Source organism: Ammospiza caudacuta, chromosome 2, assembly GCF_027887145.1.
Source record: "Ammospiza caudacuta isolate bAmmCau1 chromosome 2, bAmmCau1.pri, whole genome shotgun sequence".
NCBI classification, from domain to species: Eukaryota; Metazoa; Chordata; class Aves; order Passeriformes; family Passerellidae; genus Ammospiza; species Ammospiza caudacuta.
The window spans coordinates 103,440,864-103,462,348 of NC_080594.1; the positions used below are offsets into that span (position 1 = coordinate 103,440,864).

Below are 21,485 nucleotides of genomic sequence, written 5' to 3' on the forward strand. Positions count from 1 at the left end.
GATAGTGCTGCTTTTGAATAGGCAGCAGAATAGAGAGCAGCATCCTGATTAATGGAGATTCTAATAATTCTAATGTATCATTGTGTTTGTTCTGTTAAATGAAAGATATTGCATTTGGTACAAGCAATAGACAGTTGAGATAAATGCTTCTATTAGAGGCCACCTTCTGCCTGTAAAGATGTCAAGTTAGTTTCTAGTTGCTGAAGCCACTTAAAAAGCTTTCAGGTTGTGGGTGATCCCTTTACACAGTGTTATTTTTTGGGGGCTTTTTTCACTCTGTCCAAAAATGTTTTGGTAGTGTGTTTACATCACCCTAGGAGCTCCTTCCCCATTGTTACTGGCTGAGGCTTTGGATCCTCAGCCAGAAATGCTCTGTACTATTTCTGAAAGTGGTAGTAGTGGTCATGTCTGTTTAAAGGACTGGGAAGAGTACTCATGGTAGGCTGCCCACCTGAGTACCTTATTGTGGCAAGGTATCTCTTACTTTATTTCTATACCTGTTTCATAAGAACCCTTCTTTTCTGTGTAATGCAATTCCATTGTAGCTGGATTTTGCAAAGGAGACTGACTGTACTATTTCTGTACAGGTGCTCATTGTATGGAAGCATCCTGAAAATGGATGGTATACAAGCAGCTCTTTTGAGCACTGTCTCTGCCCACAGTTTCTCTGCATGCCACCAACTAATACTAAACCTAAAATTTCTCTTCAAAGGAAACCTATTTTTTTTCCTTTGAAAATATAATACTGAGTGCAGTAGCATATTGAACGGTATGTAGGATAATTACTGAAGGGAAATTTCAGTATATTGAGTATTCTTCCATCTGTCAAGCTTCTCTAGTGCTAAAGGTTTCTTTTTCCTGTATCTTTCCTGCACATCTTAAGCATGTTGATACTCAGCATAGTTTAGATATCTTAATTATTGCAGTGGTCAGAGGTTTATTGACTTCTTTCTGTGATTATAAGGGGAAATATGACCACAATCCTGCAGCAGTTTAATGGAGGAAAAAGCCTTACATTGTGTTTTGAGGATATTTGTAGTGTATAAAAAATTTGATCATAGTTGACAACAAAATATCTATCTTGTGCTTTTTATTAAATGCCTTAACTTAACCTGTACTTTTTAATGTTTCGGCTTACTTTGCATTTATGCTGTGATTTTTTAAATTTAATGTTATTTTTTATTTAGGACTTGGATTTTGTCAGGTTTATTGTCAACTGTTTTACAGATTATTACCCAAACTTCCTCAGTAAGTATTGTATAATAAGTATTAAGCATTGTAGAGTGGTGTAACAAGAGCATTTCATAATATGATAGAAGATGGGGAAAATAAGGGTTTTTTTCATGTGCTTTCTGGGGTAACTTCATGAAACGTTAATGTTACAGTGTTGGGATATTCACGTCCTGAAATCAGTACAACTTTTTGTGCATAAACTTTGCTTTCATCAAAAATCAACAGTCTTTTTGTGGAGTAATAATGTTTATTACTAAGTAATAGTTCTTAATATGTTTATATTTAGTAAGAACTATTGTAAGCTCATAATAGAATTGACCTGTTTTCCTTTGCTTGTTACTTGTGTAGAAGCTTTACAGACTTTGATAGTTTGTATCCTTTAGGAGCCTTGAGTGGTCAAAGAATGAATGGCTCTAGAAATTTATGGGGAGCAATGGTTTATTCTGAAAATGAAAATGGTGTATTCTGAAAATTATTTATTCTGAAAAGGCATTTTGTGTGCATACTTAGAAAACTCTGCATACTTACCTGCTAGATTTTTGATGCATAGGCAAACACTGCATAGTTTATGCTAGTTCATCATAAATATGTTGTAAATTTTAGGTGAAAATGGCTGTGAATGTTGAACTTCCATACAGCAACTGCTTAATCTCTGAATATTAAATTTTGGCTTGCTGATTAAAGTTCAAAGCTTTAATCAAATATCAAACTGAAAGGCAAGTGCAACATTGTTTTTGACAGTCAAGAGGAAAAAAAATTGGGACGCTTAAGTGTTTTCTAACCTCTATGGTTAAATAAAGAATATTTGGAGAAAATAGATATAAAGACTTATTTGTTTCTTTATGAAGTAAGGGGGGGCTGAATATACTTGTTAAACTTTCTTCTTTTCCGTAGCTGGTTTTCTAGGTCAGGTTGAGAGCTTGTCTTTGCCTTATATGTGATAACAAAATATCAGAAAGTAATATCTCAGGGAGTACATAACCAATGTATTACTTGGGATTTTATCACCTTTCTTCCAAGCAAACAGCTAATGTTTCTAAATAGCAATTAATTTGTACAAAATTGCTTTTGCAAGGAGGTGAACATGGAGGTTTGTAAAAGTGAATATTTACTTTTTACATGAACTTTATTGTTGAACTTGCTCTTAAATAGAGAAATATCTAGCACTTGGTATTCAGATTTTTTTTTTCTTTTCAGCAAAGATAGTAATATTTGAAATGCCATGGATAATGAATGGTAAGTTGGGTTTTTTTGTTGGTTTTTTATGTTTGGATTGTGATAACTTTTAAAATTTAGAAGCATAAATAAGAAACATTGTTCTACTCTGTGTAGATACAGATGAATAATGGAGTTTGTTAAACATGCATCTTTAAATCTGTCAGTTTAAAGGTTGCATTCTTTCTATTTTTCTTTCTATCATTGTATTTTAGATCATACTTTACATGAAGCCTGTATTCATCCTGTTGTTTTCAAAGGCTAGGAGATCTTGATAAATAATCTATTCCTTGAATGCTGCTAACTAGAATCCTTGCAGCAGTCCTGTCATTAGCAGTGATGGTGACTTATAACCAGCTCAAAACTAGAATACACAGTTTAGGATAGATGCCTGAGTCTGGGTGCAGATGTGGTTACCTTTGTTCTGATTTGGATACTTTAATAATTAGTTGTAGCTATAATGTACAGGATAAATATACTATTTCTCTGTCGTTGCCATATGAATACATATTTTCATATTGGTTTTATATTTTCCTGCATATTCATGTTTTACTGTCACTGAATTAACAATGGTCTTTGTAAATGCTTCATTAATTTAAACAAATATCCTTTAAATGAGCCAAACATTTCTGCAAGGGAGAGTGTATCCATCTTTCCCAACCTCCCTCACTCAGATTTGGAAACACAATTGGTTTTACCTGCTCAGTACTTCAAGGGCCAAATTCTAAAACAGCAGAGTTGGCAGTTATTCAATCGAAGATACTCCTTCCATTTCTGTGTAAATAATACCTTTTTCCCCTTGCATTGCTCATTCCAATTATAATTGATAATAACCTGCTTTAAGAGCAGGTTCTGCAATATTTTGAGTGATGTAACTCACTTGTGTTATATAAAGTCTACCAATACACTGAAAAAGACCTACAAAAACAAAATAACAAAACTGCTTTCCTGTTAACTCATGTATATCTTTTGTTTTGTTTGGTGTTTTGTTTTTCAAAGCTGCTTTTAAAATCGTGAAGGGTTGGCTTGGCCCAGATGCAATAAGCATGTTAAAGTTCACAAACAAGAATGATGTGCAGGAATACATCAGTGCAGAGTATCTGCCACCTCACATGGGTGGAACTGTAAGTATGAAATGTCATGTTTCTGTTGTGATACATTGAGACACCTATATTCCATATGTGGGATTGAGGGTTGGTTCTTCACAGATGAGAGATTTCTTTAAATTGTTTTGCCAGTGATTAATTTCAAAATCACAATAATGTAAAATAGGTGAACTTCATGAGAATTTGATATCTACATTCTTAAGTATATTCTTAACTACTGTTACTATTTTTTCTGAATTATTCATCCCCTTATAAGTCACTGAAAACCGCTTAGTTTTTCAGGCTTTCAAGAAAAATTATCTAAGTGTCATTGTCACTTGTACTTTTTTTTGCTCCCTGGTGAATTAGAGATGGTGTATGTTTATGAAACAAATTCTATGAGCAGAAAGTAGGTTTCATTGTCCTCTGATTGTTCTAGCCCTGCTCCAGAGCTGTGATTCATTAAAGACAGTTATATTGGAGCTATTTTTCCTTTGCTGTCTCTAGGGCTGCATTTTCAGACATGGCTGTAGAAGTTTCTTTTCAAAGAGTACAGTAGAGCTCCAAAGTGGTACAAGCAGTATCAGTTTAACAGAACCAGAATCCAGTTCTAGTGGACAAGCACAAGCATCTTGCACAACAGCTTTCACTTTTCACAAGGCTAGTAGATCAGTGTTGCATAACCTTTAAGATAAATTAGCAGAAAAATTATGCTTTAAAATATTAATAGGCCATTTATGGTAGAAGAATAAGCCCACTGCAGGAGAGTTACTTTTCATGGTTCTTTTTCCACCTTTTCTCTTCTGAAGTACTTTTGGCATTATGGCAGCAACAATATGGAGAAAAGGAGGGGGTTGTGTTTCAGCAATAGTAGGGGAAGCCATGTTCCTTTGTATATGAATTCAGGGCAGTGCTATTGTGGCCAGAACATAAGAAGCTTGTTTGGGGAACATTAAATAATGTTACTTTGATTTTCATTTGACTGAGATTGGAAGGCTTTAAAAAGTGCATGTGGCTCTTGAGGAAAAGATACCCTTTTTCTCCGTGGAAAATTGCTGCCCCAGCTCCCACTCTCACAATAGGGACTTCCTCATATGGAAAAAGTGGAAATTACTGCACAGCAGGAGTGGGCATTGAGGGAAGGGCTGATGATGTCTGAAGTGGTTTCAGTAAGGAATTAAATGTTGTTTAGCACTGGTTCTGGGCCTGCCTCCTGTGGTATTGTCCTGTAGTTGCAATAGAGGGACAAGTTATTTTCCTCATTAAAGCTGAGTATCTCCCATCTGCTTTTTAGACTATCTTACCTAATAGTTCATTATGTCTTTAAAGAAAAAAACTTGTGGTTTTGCTATATACCCTCCTGAAGCATCTGATGGAACACACAGTTATTTGTAATCCTGCCTTGGGCCTGAAAGGTCTGATTGCTGATTAGTGATTGTTGATCAAGCTGGCTCCATATTGCCCATCTGAGAGCATGAACAAGTTTCAGAACCACGGAGGCAGCTTATCCACATCATCTGCCTGGGGTAAAAAGTTGCAGTGGCAGAAATAAAGTAGTAGAATAGTAGTAAACTTGTCTGACAAGAACTCCAGGGGTTTTAACAATTTCAGCAAAACAGTTTTATCTCTGCATATTAAGAGCCCTGTATTTGGAACCAGCACATGCTTTGTTTCACTACTGAGTTTCACTTGGTGGGTGTTTTGAGCTGTTAACCTCAGAACTGTCAGAATTTGGAAGAATTGTTAGCAAATACTGAGACTCCAAAATTGTGCTCTTCTTCCCAAGATTTTTTCAGCGTATACAGTAAAGCAGGATCTTTGCATCTTATAGCAGGAATTTTTTTCACTGACCAGACAACAGACAACTTAATGCCCTTTCTCAGAATTTAACTTTTCTTGATGTGATTAACCTTGGCTTCTGTTGAGGCAGCTAGCTGGAGTACAATTCACCATTATTAGTATTGTCAAGCCTGGCTTTTTAAAATGCAGTATCTGACTTGCACAAATTGATTCCTTCCATTTTTCTCTCAAGTGTTTGGTTTTGTTTGTGAGGCAGTTTGGGGTTTTTTTGCCTCCTTCTGATTTCCTCTCTGTCATATTTGATTTCAACACTTTTAGTTACAGATCTTCATATTCTCCACGAGCCTAATGCCAGTGAAGAGCACAGCATATCTGCATCCTTTGCTGTGTCCCCTACCAGGATGCAATCTTGAAGAGTCAAGTCCTGCCAGTGGGGCAGATCATTTGGCTGGTTAATTTGGGGACATAACTAGATTCCACTGCACTTATGTTCTTTGTATTTCAAAGACTGTTAGACTAGTTCTGCAAGTAACAAAAAAAAAAAAAATCTGTAGAATTAATAGTGTTAAACCTGGAGTCAGTGATTACTTTGCTTAACTAAGTGAACTGTTCTTTTTCTCTGGAAGCCTCCAACTTCAATGTCTCAATTAAGTTATCTTTAAGCATATTTCAAGTCTGTCTCAGGGTCACTCAAAAGATGGATCAGAAACTTTCCATAGCTTTAAAATCCTTTGATTGACTGTGAAAGAGGAATATTACATGCTTTATTTTAGACAACTAGTGGGCAAAGGTGTCTCCAGAGTACCAAAAGCATTAAAACTAATTATGGAAAATAGAAACTTGGGTTTTTAAAGACTTCAGAATATGGATTTGGTCTAAGTTCCATTGAAGTCCTCATCAGTCTGTTGGCTGTGGCTGTTACCATATTGCTAATCCATACATGCTGCACATCAGATATGTGGCTTTGAGTTGTTCTTGTCCATAGTGCACAGAGGTCATTTGCTTTATAGCAGGTTTATTTTGGTAGAGCTTGTCAAAATGCCCAGGGCAGATCTAGGAGCAAGCTGCTGCCAGCCTGGAAAATTAGGGTTAGGTGCTCAAGAGCCACTTGGTAATATTTTTCATTTTCAATAAATGTACCCTAATTCAGTATTTTCTGGCTTTCCTATCTGTTGTATCACACATTCTGCCATTTCCAGCTGTGGGAACAGTCCAGTTCTTAAGGCATACACATTTCTGTCTGAGAAGAGAGATTTGTCTCTTCAGTAATATTTTCTGCAAGACTCTAGTACATATTGTGTACACTTTGATACAAGACATGAACACACAGTAGGGTTTTGATTTGTTGTTTTGCCCAGTCTTTCTCTGTCAGAAAATGGATTTAACAAGGATGAATTGATTGAGATTTTCTCTACTGGTGCCAATATTGAACAATGTGTGCAATTGCTGTGCTCTTCACCTGGGTTTCTAAATTGATAGCCCACAGGTTTTCTTGGAATTAGCTTATATAGGTCAGTGGCCTGAAGTTAAGACATACCTAAGCTTGCATATGACTTCATGGCCACTGTGTGCATGTAATCTTAGGATATATCACTACTATGATTAAGACATCTCTACAAAAACTGCCAAAAATTGTAGCATGCGTTCTCTAGATCTGCTATAAAAAAAGAGCCATAAGTTTATAGAATGGATGGATCAGGCATTGAATAAATGTCTTGTTTACCTGGCTGAGGTTTTCACCCTGTTAGCAGATATACCCATGCCACTGAAAGTTAGGCACTGTGACTAGGAAGTGTGGGACTTGGAACAGAATCTCATCAGTGGGACAGCTCAGCTCTTGAAGCTATCAAGCTGCATGGATTAACAAAGCCAAGTAAAGTGTGAAGCAAAATTAATTTCCCTCCTTTAAGGTCACTTTGTTACATACCCTTCATCCTATGCTGGGAGAAAATGACAAGGCTTTGTTGGTTTGGGTAAGGGAAAGCTGGATATTTCTGTCAAATGTGGGATGTCAGTATTCTGTAAGACTACTGTAATGTTTCTTGTGGACTGGAGTCTTCTTTTAATAGTGATTTAGTCTGTAGCTGATACCTAAAACTTGTCCTTCTGGCCCTTAATAGGATATTGTTTGTGCTGGTGAATATCTGTTTCATTCACCTAGAGGTCTTTGACTGTTGCTGCAGCCTGAAGAGTAGATGAGATTTAGACCTTGATTATAGATGAGCAGGAAGTATACTTTTGAAACACCTTTTTTGTAACTCCCTGCTGAGGGAGGCTTCATTTGTGAAGCAGGGCCATTGCTCCATTCTGCCTCACAGGAGTCAAAGCTATGACATTTTTCTCCACTGGAAAAGCTGACAGACTAGATCAGTTTACTTGCTGCTTAAAACTGCTTGAAAATACAGTAGGAACAGAGATCTCTGTTCAAACACTGCCTCTAACATTAAATGTAGTAAAACAATTTAGAGAATGTTAAGAAAATTTCCAGTTAGCAATAATTGTTTTTTACTGATCTTCCAATGGAAAAAGTACCTTTATTGTAGAGTCATTGAGAACTTAAGTGTTCTGCTGCTGTATTACTCAGATGTCTTAAATGTGGTCTTTAAATTGATTTGGCATTCCAAAGACTAGAGGTCTGAATTGCAGAATATGCTAAAGGTTTACACACACATTATGTTAAGTTTAAGGGATTATTTGGGGTTGTTTTATGGTTTTGGGCTTTATTTCCTTTTTTTAAAGTGACCATTGTGAAACTAACATGCAAGGAACTACTGATGTTTTTCACCACTTTTGAAATATTTTCAGAAATAGCTGTCATAAGTTTTAAACCACATTTTTGAGAACTAAGGTGAGAACTTCAGCAATTAGACTGAGTGCTGATCCTTGATAGACCAGCTTCTCTAGTTCTGCTGTGACTATAAATCCAAGTTACAGTTTACTGGCTTTGTTGGATGACTGTATTTATTTGTCTGTTGATGATAAAATAGAAATTTGTGGTGTCAGCTTTCTGCAGGGGTGCAACTGGAAATGGATAAATGAAACATAAAAGTAATGAGAAACAAGAAACAAAGACACTATTTCCATTTAAAAAAACCCTTGAGAAGGCACTTCTAATCCTTTTGAATAACTCATCTTTTATAAATCCTTATCTTTCAGGATTCTTTCAAGTACAGTTATCCTCCTTTGGTTGATGATGATTTTCAAACTCCTTTATGTGAAAATGGGCCCATTACAAGTGAAGATGAGCATGAAAGTAAAGAAGAGATAGATGCAGACACCAAGGAGACTGGGGAGCTGAATGAAGCACAAAACCTTAATCAGAAAAAGGTATCTAAGTGAAGATTTAGGCAAGACTAGCTAGATGGTTACAAAGTGGGACAAGAGGCATATAATTGTCTTTGTGTTCTATGTTTTTAACAGTTTTTCTGTCTTCTAATTTAGCAAAAGATCTCACGAAAACTGAAAAATTATAATTGCAGTTTCAATCTTGACTCTTGGTCAGTTAAGACAAGTTTCATGCTTCAGAATTCATAAAATGTGCAGCAAGTATTTAGTCTGTCTCTTGGAGTATAGTGAATTATACAGCAAAAAGAAAAAGGTTGCTGTGTTTTGTTTTCAAATGTTGTCTTTCTGGTAGGTTTCTCTTTAATCTTGGGATATTTAGTGGTGATCATTTTGAAATAGATCTAGTTTTCTCTGGTACTTAAATCAGTATGTACATGAAAAAATGTTGTTAAATATTTATGCACTATTGGATGTTACTTTGTTTTCTTAAATTATTGATAAAATCTCAACATATCATGTTTTCATTTATTCTCAGGAGAAACTGTATTCCTACTCCATCAATCAGGTTTTGCAACATAATCTTCCTGCAGTGTTGTTTATCCAGAAATAAAGGCATTGTTTTGCACAAGCTCATATGAAGAGATATTTAGGAATATGCAGTAATATTAACTGGGGATATTGCTCTTGAAAATAGTAGAAAAAAAATTGAAATTCACTACTTTGTTACCATAATTAATTTTGGAATGTTACTTGCAAAACTTCTGTTTAGTGGAGTAGAATACATTTTCATTTACTGTTATGGGTTTGTCAGAATAATTTGAAATGTGCAGATCACTTAGTAGTCCAGGTGTTATTTGAAACTTGGCCAGCTTTAAAAAAAATAAAAAAAGATAATTTCACTGACCTTAAGGTCAAAAGGAAGCATTACGTAACCATGGTTAGACTCAGTAGCTTGTTTTCCTTGGGGCACATTTTAGAAGCTATGATTCTCACATACAGAAACATGGAGAATTTCTGCTCTGTGTGTGAGTTGCCTTTGGTGCTTAATAAGCCTCAGTGTTTGCTGGCTTTTAATTTGCTTGGGTGATTTAGCTTTCTACTTAAGGTATTTTAGGTTTTTTACTTTTTTTACTCTTGAAATACCATAAAGCATATAATTGTTTTTACTTTTATTCAGTGTAACCAAGGTGCTACTCAGTCTTTTTCAGTACAGGGAAACATGAGGGATAAACTTGGTTAGTAAGTGCCTGACCTGTAGGTGCTTCCACTTTTGTAATCTACAGTAATATTTTTTTCTGGTAGTTTTATGTCAAACAAAGCCTAACATATAACTGGTGCAGTGTATTTACACACTAACCTTTTTCTAACACTTTATATAATTATTTAAAAAGTTCCCATGTGGGATCTTTTTATACAGACTATTTCATATAAAGTTTTGTATTCCTTTCATTCCCATACTTCAAACTTGCATGAACTGAGCTCTCTTCATGTCTTTTCTCTGTATTAAGAGTGGAATAAAAAAGGAGACTAAGCAAATTCTTCAGTCAGCTGATCTGGAATCATGATGTCAATAATTCTTTCAGTCTTCTGTACCCCCCCAGCACCTGCCCTGTTTTGCATGTGTTTTCTTAATGTTATAGAAGAAAACCCTCAGAACCTAAGATGTACCTGCAGTTTTGAAGGCACCAATTCAATCAGCATTATTTCTTTTATGTTCTGCAATACTTCAGAGTTTCATCTAAGAGCAATGAAGATATGTCTAGCTACCCTGCAATGCAATGAAGTGTGGAATTGGCACTGTGTTTTCTGTTACAGTGGTACAGTGATGGTATTGTTTTAATCTGTTTTGATTTTAATTTGCAATGGATGAATACCAGTGCTTTATAACCTTTGATGTGCCATAACTTAGTGTGTCTGGAGTTTTCAAAACCAGACTTGACCAGCAGGAAAATACCTGGGGAAAAAAAAAAAAACCAAAGCAGAGTTTTTGTTTCATACACATTTAATGTGTTATGTAATTTCTATAGTAAAGAATTTTATTCAGTGGACTTCAAGAACCTTCAGGGAATGAATATATATAAGGCTTGGTCTATAATATGTAAACTGTTGAAATAAGCCTCATCATATTCTTTGAAATGCCTGCATGATTCTGTAACGTGTAATCCAGGTTTCTAGTTAATCATTGTAACTATCATTTTTACTCAGATGAATTCTATAGAACAAATTTCCAAGTCAGAGGAAACTGACAAAACAGAGGTCAAACCAAAAAATGCAAAGAAAGCATTAACCACTTTTAAAGGACCTTTATTACATATCAGGTAATAATAATTTTCTTAAATTTTCTTTTTACAATGTGCCTTGGACACTTGAGTACTGAACTAGTTGGTTTTCAAAATAAAGTTTTTTCAGACTGTTAGAAGAAAACAAATTATAAATAACTTTTTAAGATGGATTTTTACAAAGCTCAAAGAGTTTTTCTGGTTTTACAAGTTTTCAGTGAATCTTCTGGTGTCACTAAAGATTGGTGTACTTTTGTACAAATAGTTGTATATTCCATAGAATTGTACAAGTGTTTTGTTTATATTGGGAAACCATCTGACTAAGTTAAGTCCTTATCTGTAATGAGAGGACTGGTTTGACATGTTTTGATTTCATTGGCTCACAAAAAACCAATGTTTTTTCAAGACAGTTTTTACTCTCAAATCTTGCTGGAATTCTTTTGGCTTTTGATGGTATAATGGTCTACAGTAATAGTTTCCACCAGTTAAACTTGATTAATGGATCCAATTTATTTTGTATGGAAAGGGCTCTATAATGACATATCTACCCAGAAGATTTTGTCATCCATCTTGCAATTATTTTTATCACTAAACTAAAATAAAGAAATCAATTAGCCAATATCACTTTTTCTTTTCACTGCCTTGTAGGTTAAGATGCTTGTTTAGAATTTGATTTAGATGTTAACTTTTATTTTCACTTTCAGTTTGCTATTAGATGAATGAAGAAAATATCTAATTTTTAGGTAATTTCTTAGCTAACTTTTTAAGTGCTGTACTGTAATGAATTAGTTTTGGAATGAATTTTAATAATGACATGCTCATTAGCATAAATATATTTTATATGTTTAAATTGAAATTTGAAATTAAGAACCTTCTCTGTATAGCCTTAGTTTCTTGTATGGCAAGACAAAGGCATAAACTGCAGAATTGTGATTATAAAAGAATGTTGAACATTTTCTGTGACAATCACAAATGCTAGATGTGTTATTCCAACCACTTTTTAATTAAAAAAGAAAGGAGCACAAATCATAAGCAGACAAGAAAAAAAATCCAAACAAGCAGAAACACCCCCAGAAACTTCCTTTTTTTCCTCTTAAAATACTTCAACCTGTCATTGAATAGAAGTAACTTAAATGGACTGCAACACATGGAAGAGTAAAGTTAGTCAAGTATAGAGGTGTTAATACTTGTAGTCTTGCTGTCATGGAAAATAAAATACTGGTGTCTCCATTGTTCTTGCTGTTTGTTTTGTTTTTAAAGTAAAATCCTGAGTGCAGCTGTTGCTCTGCCCATTTTACTGAAGGTGATTGAACCAATAATATACAGTGCCATCTATAACCAGTTGTAGGCACCTACCACAGAGACCATAAGCTCTGCCACCCTGATTGACTTTCACCCTTGCTCATCTCCCAGCCTTGCCCTGTGCAGGGAGCAGCCTGGGGCCTGAGCACACAGCTGAGGCACTGCAGCTCTGGCACCAGAAAATCATGGGCCAGAGCTGGGTCCTCGTGCTCTTTTGTTTCTTGTATTTTTAGTCATGCTTATGAGTCAGCTGTCTCCCTCATTTAGACCACAATTGTGTTTGCCTTGTATACCTTACAATGAAAGGCTGCCTCTGACTTTCCTTCTCAATAAATGAATTTGTTTGGGCAGACAAAAAGCAGCAGCTTCCTTGTACTGTCTGGTGGAGGAGTAACTCGTGGTGTGTTGTGGTACAAGAATTTCTAGCACAAGCTGGTTATGTCACACACATCAGATTAAGGAAATTCCTGCATCTGTGAAAGTTAAAAAGCTTGGGTGTTTGTTTAAGCAATCCACCCTCCTAATAGCTACATGCCACCTACCCTCAATGCTGTGGAACTTGATTTCACTGACAAGAGCCATAGAGCTGTGGTCCCCAAGCTTTTTTTTTTTTTTTTTCCCATATGACCATAATTGGTAGAGCAAGAAAGATCAGGCTCTGGCAGAATATTCCTTCCCTTAATCATGTTTGTGGCTTATTTTGAGGCTGATTATTATCTTGTTTCATTTATGGTCCATCTTGCAATCGCTGTTACACACAGCTGCAGTAGTACAGTACTAAGACAGCTAAACTATGTTGTAGCTACAACCCTTCCCTAGCACTGGTTATTTAAGCTGACAATTTGGAAATGCAAGAATACTGAGAGGAGGAGGGAATTACCCTATGAAGTGGTTTTAAACCCATCCCTTTTCTGGTTTCTACCTTATTTGGCACGCTTCCTTATCCCCACCACAAAAGAAGTAGCCTCGTCATGTGGACTGACTAATGCCCTGTAAGACATCAGTACCCCAACATCAGAGTCACCCCCAGAACCCGCTCCCAGCATGGGCGTTCACACTCGCCCTACAGCTCCAAGGGCTTTTCTGCTCAGCTCATACCCTGGGTGAAGTAGGAGAAGAAGGATTGGTACCATAAAATGAAGTCTTTTAGGGAGGAGGTCAAACTAATGTGAAATTGGCATTCCAAAAAGAGGACGTGGGAAAAAAAAATCATGTGTTTTGAAAAAGGATATACAGTTCAGTAGTACGGAGTAGAATGGCAGTTCTTTGTGTGCTCCTCATAATGAAAGTAAAGTTCTTCACTTGCTACTCAAGTTTCCTTTCAACAATTATATGAGCATGCCCTACATTTTACCTACTGGTGTTCATTTGAATGCTTATCCAAATTGAGTTGTGTTAGTTTGATGTGGTTTAAATTATCTCATGCATGACTCTCTTAATTGCACAAGAATATTAAAAACAAGCAATAACTTTATTTATGCATGTGGTACCACAAGTATGTGAAGACTGACTCATAAGTGCAAGTGGCTTCAGCTGTCGTGGTTGAAATTATTGCCAGGTGTGGATATCTGCCTTCTCTTATGTGTGCACTATACCCATGACAAGGATGCATATTTGAGGTTGAAATTCCTCCCTGTCTGTGACACCTTATACTCCTTAACATGAGCATAAATTAAAGTTAGCAATGCTTTCCCTTACCACACTGCCCAAAGATGCAGTAGCTGACTCTCAGTATCTGTTGGCTGATGCTGCTGTTACAGATGGCAGAAGTCAAGGGCAGTTATCAGCTGAGGCAGCCAGTTCCACTTGTCATGAGTCAACCCTGAGCTTCACTACAAAATTTCTGCTTTTTGTTTTCATAGCTTTTTTTGATGAAAATCTGTTAATGCTGACTGTAGCTGCAGGGTAGAAAGTATCTTATTTTCCTGGAGGTGTGGTCAAGTTTTTTGTATGATCTATTGTAAAGATAATCTGAAGAAGCTAACTATTTTTAAATTTCCTATTAGCCCAGCAGAAGAGCTATATTTTGGATCCAAAGAAACTGGAGAGAAAAAATGTTTGATAGTTCTCACAAACGTCACTAAAAATGTAGTGGCTTTTAAAGTAAGTGTTTTATGTGTGGTCTGGTTTACTAAATGTGTAACTTTTTCTTGTTTTCTGTAAGGAGGAAGAATACTATGAAATCCATTTTACAGACAAATTTTTTTATTGTGTAGTGATGTTTGAGGCAGATCAAAGATCTTCTGGCTGAATTTATGCCTACAGTGTACCACCTCGAAGGGGGTAATTAGTATTACAAATCTTTGGAGCACTGACTAAAAAAGAACTAAAGTAATGGTTGGTTTTTTAGTGAGAGTAATACTTTTTGAAAAAGAAAGGCTTGAGCATTGAGAATTCGTCTTTTTAGAATTTTTCTTTTAAAATACTGGAAACAAGTTAGTAATACTCCAAAATTATGTAGATCCATCTGCAAATGTCACCATCAAAGGAATTAGTAGTTATATTTGCTTCAGAATGATGGAGTTTACTTGGATCTTTGTGGATTTTTTTCCCACGTTTTGCATTCTCTGCACATTAAAATAACTTAAAGTTTTCATATTTTCATATTTATTATGACATGTTTTTGGCTGGTTTAAAATATGTATGCAAAGGAAAATAGGAAATGCAAGAAAACAAATGATAAATGCAATTGACAGGGAGGAAAAAGGAATATGCAAGAGTCCTATTATGCCTAAAAAATAATGTATTTTAGAGATTTATCCTAATAGTCAAGCTTTCAGGGATTTAGTTATTACAGAATGAGAGAGGTTATGAAGCAATTGTGGTTTCTGCATGCACTTACTGTATCCTTCATTATTCTTGTTTATAGGTGAGAACAACTGCACCAGAAAAATACAGAGTTAAACCCAGTAACAGCAGCTGTGAACCTGGCACCTCATTAGATATAATAGTTTCTCTTCATGGTGGTAAGTAAAACTGTAAAATAGAGCTTGTAAGAAATCTGGGCAAGTAGCATTAGACATGCTCTAGGCACTGATGGTTGTGTGTGATTGCTGGTGTGTGGGACTGACTGATGCCCATGTCTACTTGACTCTTGTGTGAGAATGGTACCATTTGTTAGAAAAACATGGATGTCAGAAAGGATTTGAGTAACTGCCTGTATTGATTTACTTCTCCACTCAGGCATAAGCAGCTGTTGTCTGCAACCCATTTTGTTTCTTGTCTTAAAAAACAAAAAGTCTGAGTGGCACTTGTCTCACTGGTTCATTATTACAGTGGGAGTTTATCGACAGTAAATCAGTTTCCTAAATTGTTGCAAGGACAGGTGAATTTGCTGGAGAATATGTTCTTTACAAAATTTTGGGTTGTCTTTGAGCTATTAAGATTAAACTAGTTCTGTTAAAATGAACATATATATTTTTGGGAAAACTGTAATTAGAATTATTGGGCTTCAGAAAATGATTTCCTCATTTTTATTTCTAGCAAGTCAGTGTCTGGTGTCCTGCAATAAGCAAGTTCTTACTATATGGCACTTTTGTGCAAAATACTTCTATCCTTCTTACAATATTGTTGTTTATCTAAGCACACTGTTGCTTTTTGTTTTGTTTTTGTGTTCCTTGAGGGCAGGTTTTGCAGCTTCTTTGCAAGATCGTTTCCTTATAATGGCAGCAGAAATGGACCAGTCCTCTGGAGCAGGTGTGCCAGAACTGACTCAGTTTTGGAAAGAAGTCCCTAGGACCAAAGTGATGGAGCATAGGTAAGCACATGGTTTTCTGGTAAACAGGGGTTTGGGGGTTTTTAAGCTTTTATTATTTAGCTGATTTATAGCACTTGTGTAATCATAATCAATGAAGGATTCTCCAAATTCACTTGTGTGGTTACTGAACAAAATACATTGCTGAGACTTCTGCTCTAACTGATTAGATGTGGGTTTCATGTATAAAATGGTATTCTGGATGTGCCCTTCTTTTTTTCTTGCTATTCTCATGCTGATTAAGAGTTAAGTGGAAAAAATATGAATGTATGTGACAATACATATGAACAATAGGCTTTTTAATAAGAATGTGTTGTTTGAGTTTTCTGAAAGGAAGCAGTCAAGGAAAGCAGACATATAAATGCAAAACTATTTTCTGGACAATATTAAAAATGTTCCTTTTCTACTAGGGAAAATTAGAATTTTGTAGAAAATTTCTGTAAAACCTATCACATGTTCATATGTGTATTTTGATATTTGGTGGTGAAAAAAGTAATCTAGAAAAATTGCTGGAAAAATACATTTCCCCATAGACTTTTTAAAATGCACCTGTTGCTCTTCTCTCTCATCCAGTCACATTGGGTGGTATCACTGAACATGTCTAGGAAAAGTTCCCTGCAGATTTGACTGGTTTTTTGCCATAGATTATTCCTGGGGTTTTTCTGTGGGTTTGTGGGGCTGGTTTTATTGGAGCTGTCTTTACCCCTTCATGGCCAAAACTACCGTGGAAAAGGTATTTTATGAGTCTTGATGCCTAAATCTTGTTCTGTGTTTGCTTCAAGGGCTTATCCCTTACTTCCCTTTTGATTAAAATCTACATCATGTGAGTGACCTTGAGCTTCCTTGCATAAGTGGTGCAATTTATTTGGGTTTTTTAAAAACAGACCCTGAAACAATAGAGAGAGGTAATTTGATTACAAGTGTGCTGTGTACATTAGCTACTCACAAATACAAACCTGACCTTTATTTTTTTGTAAACCTAGACTAAATGTAGTGTAATTATAATTGTTGTCTCTTAAATTTAAAAGTGCAGGGACTTTATTCTCTTAAGATGGATTGTTTACTCCTAATTACACAATGTTGCATTAAATTTGTGATTTTCGGTGTGTGTTCTTGTTTCCTTTTTACAGGCTCAGGTGTCACGTCATAGAAAGTAGTAAGCCCTCTTCTCTGACATTAAAAGACAATGCATTTAATATTCCAGCAAAAACTAATGAAGATTTACATATACAGGTAATAGCATATTCCTTTGTGCTGAATATTCAGCAAAATTATAGAATATGGTAGAGATTAAAAGAATTTTTACTGAACCTTTTTGGTATTTTGTGAATTATACTATTTGAATGTCTCATCAATTGAAGGTAACTACATCAGTTATAGTGATTTAATTATTTTGTTTAATGATAATGATTTAATAATCATTAAACTTTCAATGCAGTTTGCTCATTATTCTTTTGTATATACAGATCTGGCATATCAATGAGCATCAGTAATATCTTTTGCTTCTGAGTGTAAAGATGTCACCTGCTTGATGCAGGCCTTATTGTTTATCTATAACTTAAGATTTGAAGCTCCTTTAGTGGGAGAGATTCTTGAAGTGTATAGTGATAGAAAAGGTATTGCTCAGAGACCACTGAGAGAAGGCTTCTTTTGCTTTTCTTTTCTTCTCTTCCTCTTCTTCTTCTTCTTTTTTTTTTTTTTCTCCTTATTGCCAGAATAGCTCAAAATTGCCAAGTGCTTTCAAGTGCAGTAATTCTGACTTAATGAAACTGTTCTATTTTCAGCTAACTCATTTACTGCAGATTAATAAAAGACTTGAGGAGCAGATGAATCGCTGCCTCTGGTTCCAGCAGCTGTCAGTTGTTTTATCACTGCTATCAGTTACTGTTGCTGCCTTCTGTTTCTACCTGGCCTATGCCCAGAGAAGCTAAAAAGAATTGCTGTGCCCTGGATGTGCTGCTGCCTGTCATGGCTCTTTGGAGTCAAAAAGATTGCAGTGCTGCACTTGGATTCTGGAACTGCCAAAATGAGGTTTGTGAGCCTACAGCAATGAACAAGGAACAGTTTACTGGGAAAAAAAAAAAAAAGATAGAAGAAATGAATGACCAGCAAACAAAATTACTGAAATTATTGTCTAAGTTGACTCTTACAATAGGGCATGAGGAAGATGTTAAAGTTAGGACCTATTTTCACTGTACAATTCAATAAAAACTACTGAATGGAAGGAGGAAACCAAATACAACATTATTTAAGACTGTTGTGCTTTTTTTTCCTTCTATTCAACTACGTTAAATACAGTATTTCATTTCTTTTCATCATATTCATTCTTACATTCTGAATCACTCACATAGAAGATGCAAGCAGTCAACTTAGTGTATTCCAAGGTTAATCTGTTCATCCAGAAAAATTTACAGCAATTATGCAGTACAGGTGGATTTTTTATATAATCAGTGTATGTACGTACACATAAAAGAAGATATTTGTTGTTAGTAATTATTTTGATAATTCAGACCCATTGCTCTTATTGGTTAAATTCCTTATTTTTGTGCTTCTTCTAAATGAAAAGTTACTGTAAACATTTCTTACCAAGTAACATACGCACAAGACAAGACACTATTCCTATTCTCTTTTTTTTTTTTTTGGAAAGAACTTCTGTTCAAATTACAGAAGGAGTGTGGGAGCTGACTTCTTTACTGTGATGGCCTATTATTGGTTCATAAAAAGGCTATTAAAATGTCAGTGTAAGAACTTACTCTGAGCTGTGCAATATGGTTAAATTACATATGAAATTATGAAAAAAGTGAGTCAAATCAGGAAGATTGAATACACTTGAAGGCAACATAGAAGTATTATATCTGCCATTTCACAGAAATTATTGTGGAAATGGTGCATGAAGCTAGAAAGAACTTTGCTAACAAGGATTCTTTGTACTCATTGCTGTAAATATGTATATTAAAATGATGAAAACTTAAAAGGACACTGATGGTATCTTTCATACTTTTAAAATTTTCACACTTAGGAGATTTAATAGAATTATGTTACTTGAATTAATTTTTGCTACAGATTGGCTTTGTAACAGATTTATTGGTTTTGTCTGCTGACTTCAATAGATGAGAAGTGATTGTTAAGGAAAAATAAAGGTCATACTCTGCTTCTGTCTTTTTGCTTACAGTGTGTTGGTGATGTAGAATTATTTCTAGAAAATAGAAAAGGGCAGTTTAAAATAACAAACAGATTAACTAATAAAGCCAGCAATATGATTACTAAAAAAATGCCATGTACAAAGCAAGGCTGCATAAGTGTTTGTTGCACAGTCTTCTGTCCTTAATTTATACAATGGTTTACCACATCTGCTTTTTCTTAATTTTTCACGAATCTCATTTCTGCCTATTTTGTTTCTCAGTATTTTGTATTTCTAATGACTTGACAATTAATATTGTTAACTGCTTACAATGAAGCCGTTACTTGGGTTCTTTTTTATGTGCATGCAACTCAAATGCTTTGCTTACAATGAAATGGGTTGTTGTCTTAGTGAGAAAAGTAGCAAAGTAATTTGTAACCTTAGGATAACAATAACCATGCTATTAAAATGCCAATTCCTTAATTTGGGTGGATTGAATAGCACTTTACTGTAAAATTGCCAGAAATATATTCTTAGAGTCTTTGCCAATATGAATATTTTAATGTTTTGGTGCTTTCATATATTTTCAGTATTTTATTACTTATTTTATTATTGGTATTTTCTTTGTATGAATCAGATGAACATCTTTTCTATTTTAATATATTTTAGAAAAATACAGTTAAAAATAAATATGAGGAAATGCATAGTCTTGAATGTTCAGTCTTTTAAAAATAGCTGCATCTCTTGATGTTTTTTCTTTCTTGTTAGTCTGCAGATGCTTCATATGGGTGGGGTGAATATGGTGCTGACCCATGGTCTGTTGTGAACAGAAGTTGTGGTGGTGCCTGTCAGACAAATGTGGAACAGGTGACAATGGCTTCTCAAACAGAATGCCTGACCATCACATGGTGTCAGTGGTACCATGGCACAAGGGATGCAAGTCCACACAAAGTTACTGTAGGGGTTCATAACTTCACATGGACAACAGTCAATTTGTATTTTTCTTCTTTGAGAACATCATTCTATCTATTATCATAGAGTATTTTCAAGGATTTCAATTGTTAATAGTTTCAGATTTTGTTTGACAGTCCTTGGAAAGGGGTCTCACTGTGGAAGGTTTTGTGCTTAACACACCCTGAAGTTGCAGTCACATGATTTGATACCCAAAATCAAGAGAAGAAACTAAAAAAACATGGGTTTTTTTCACACTATGGGAACTCAGTTTATAAAACTGAGGCATTTTAGAACTTAGACAATTCACAAAATAGATTTGATTACATGAACTATCAAGATATAAGATTTAGTTTTCCTTTCCCTCATTGTAGATTTGCAGTTAATTTGGGCTTTTACAGACAATTAAGAGACAACAAAGATTGTAATCCTAAAACTTAGCAATTTTTGCTCCAAAAGAACCCATACTCTTTTTCCTAGCAAGGAATTTTTCTACCCTCTTGTAAGCTTCATTGTTCTACTTTTCTATGTAAAAGATCAGACATTTTGTAAAAGAAAAAAATAACAACATGGGAATGAGGGGCAGAAGGAGCAGGGATTTTAAATTACCTTTATATTTCATCAGTGATTCCCTGCTAATTTGAGAGAGAGAGAGAGAATAGTTTGTATCTGTTGTTTGCCTTCAGAATCTCAGATCATCCCTATTTCCAGAGGCTGTTAATTTATATGGGTTTTTTTGACTGTATGGGGTTTTATGGGAGAGCATTTTAAGTCTGTGCAGTGCTTTGGTGTTCCTGTGTGTTGCACTGGCAGCATGAGGATGGAAGTGCTGTTTTGTTGGTAAGCTCAGTGTTAGTTCACTCATGTTCTCTGGCTTTGTTGTGGAAGTGAACATTCAGTCAGGATAACAGCATTCTGCAAAGCCCATCACAGGTGGCTGTGAAAATTCACCAGTCTGGGTCTGCTACAGCCCCCTGGGGTGTTGTGGCCCAGACATGAGGAGCCACAGGTTGTACATAGACAGTGTGGGTATTGGTTTAGGAAGAGCTAATCACTTCTAATCAGCCAGGAAGAGCAGGTTGTGTCCTCATTTCTGAGGCTAAATAAGACATTTCAGTCAGCTTCTGCAGTGCATATCTTGTCTTCCCTGGAAGATGGCTCACAGAGGAATTACCAGCCTGGTGTTGTGCAGTTGCTACATTTCCATTATGTTTGTGCTAGCACAGGTATGTGATGGTAAGTGATGATTCCAATTAGGCTTTTCAGTATCCCTGTTTCCTTGGCACATTTCAGCATCAGCAGCTTCTGGCTCTGTGCCTCCTGCAGCTGATGAGAAACAACCTCCCTCTTTCAGTTTTCTCAATAGTTTCAGTGCCACTTTTCAATTGAAACATCACTATTCTTGTTTTTGACACTTCTATAGTGGTTGCACACAGCAATACAATATACGTAGAATGCAG

The 21,485-nt window shown here is 35.6% G+C and overlaps 1 protein-coding gene across 1 annotated transcript in view; it reads left to right on the forward strand.

Moving 5' to 3' along the window:
* MOSPD2 (motile sperm domain containing 2) overlaps window positions 1-19,778 on the forward strand; it is a 32,629-nt gene extending 12,851 nt beyond the window's left edge. The window contains exons 6-15 of the mRNA XM_058824400.1: window positions 1,188-1,248; window positions 2,431-2,469; window positions 3,448-3,572; window positions 8,490-8,660; window positions 10,824-10,936; window positions 14,206-14,302; window positions 15,069-15,165; window positions 15,827-15,956; window positions 17,084-17,186; window positions 17,738-19,778. Coding sequence (XP_058680383.1) covers window positions 1,188-1,248; window positions 2,431-2,469; window positions 3,448-3,572; window positions 8,490-8,660; window positions 10,824-10,936; window positions 14,206-14,302; window positions 15,069-15,165; window positions 15,827-15,956; window positions 17,084-17,186; window positions 17,738-17,884 — 1,083 coding nt within the window. The 3' untranslated portion in view covers window positions 17,885-19,778. The remainder of the gene's footprint in view (window positions 1-1,187; window positions 1,249-2,430; window positions 2,470-3,447; window positions 3,573-8,489; window positions 8,661-10,823; window positions 10,937-14,205; window positions 14,303-15,068; window positions 15,166-15,826; window positions 15,957-17,083; window positions 17,187-17,737) is intronic.
* The last annotated feature ends 1,707 nt before the right edge of the window (window positions 19,779-21,485 follow it).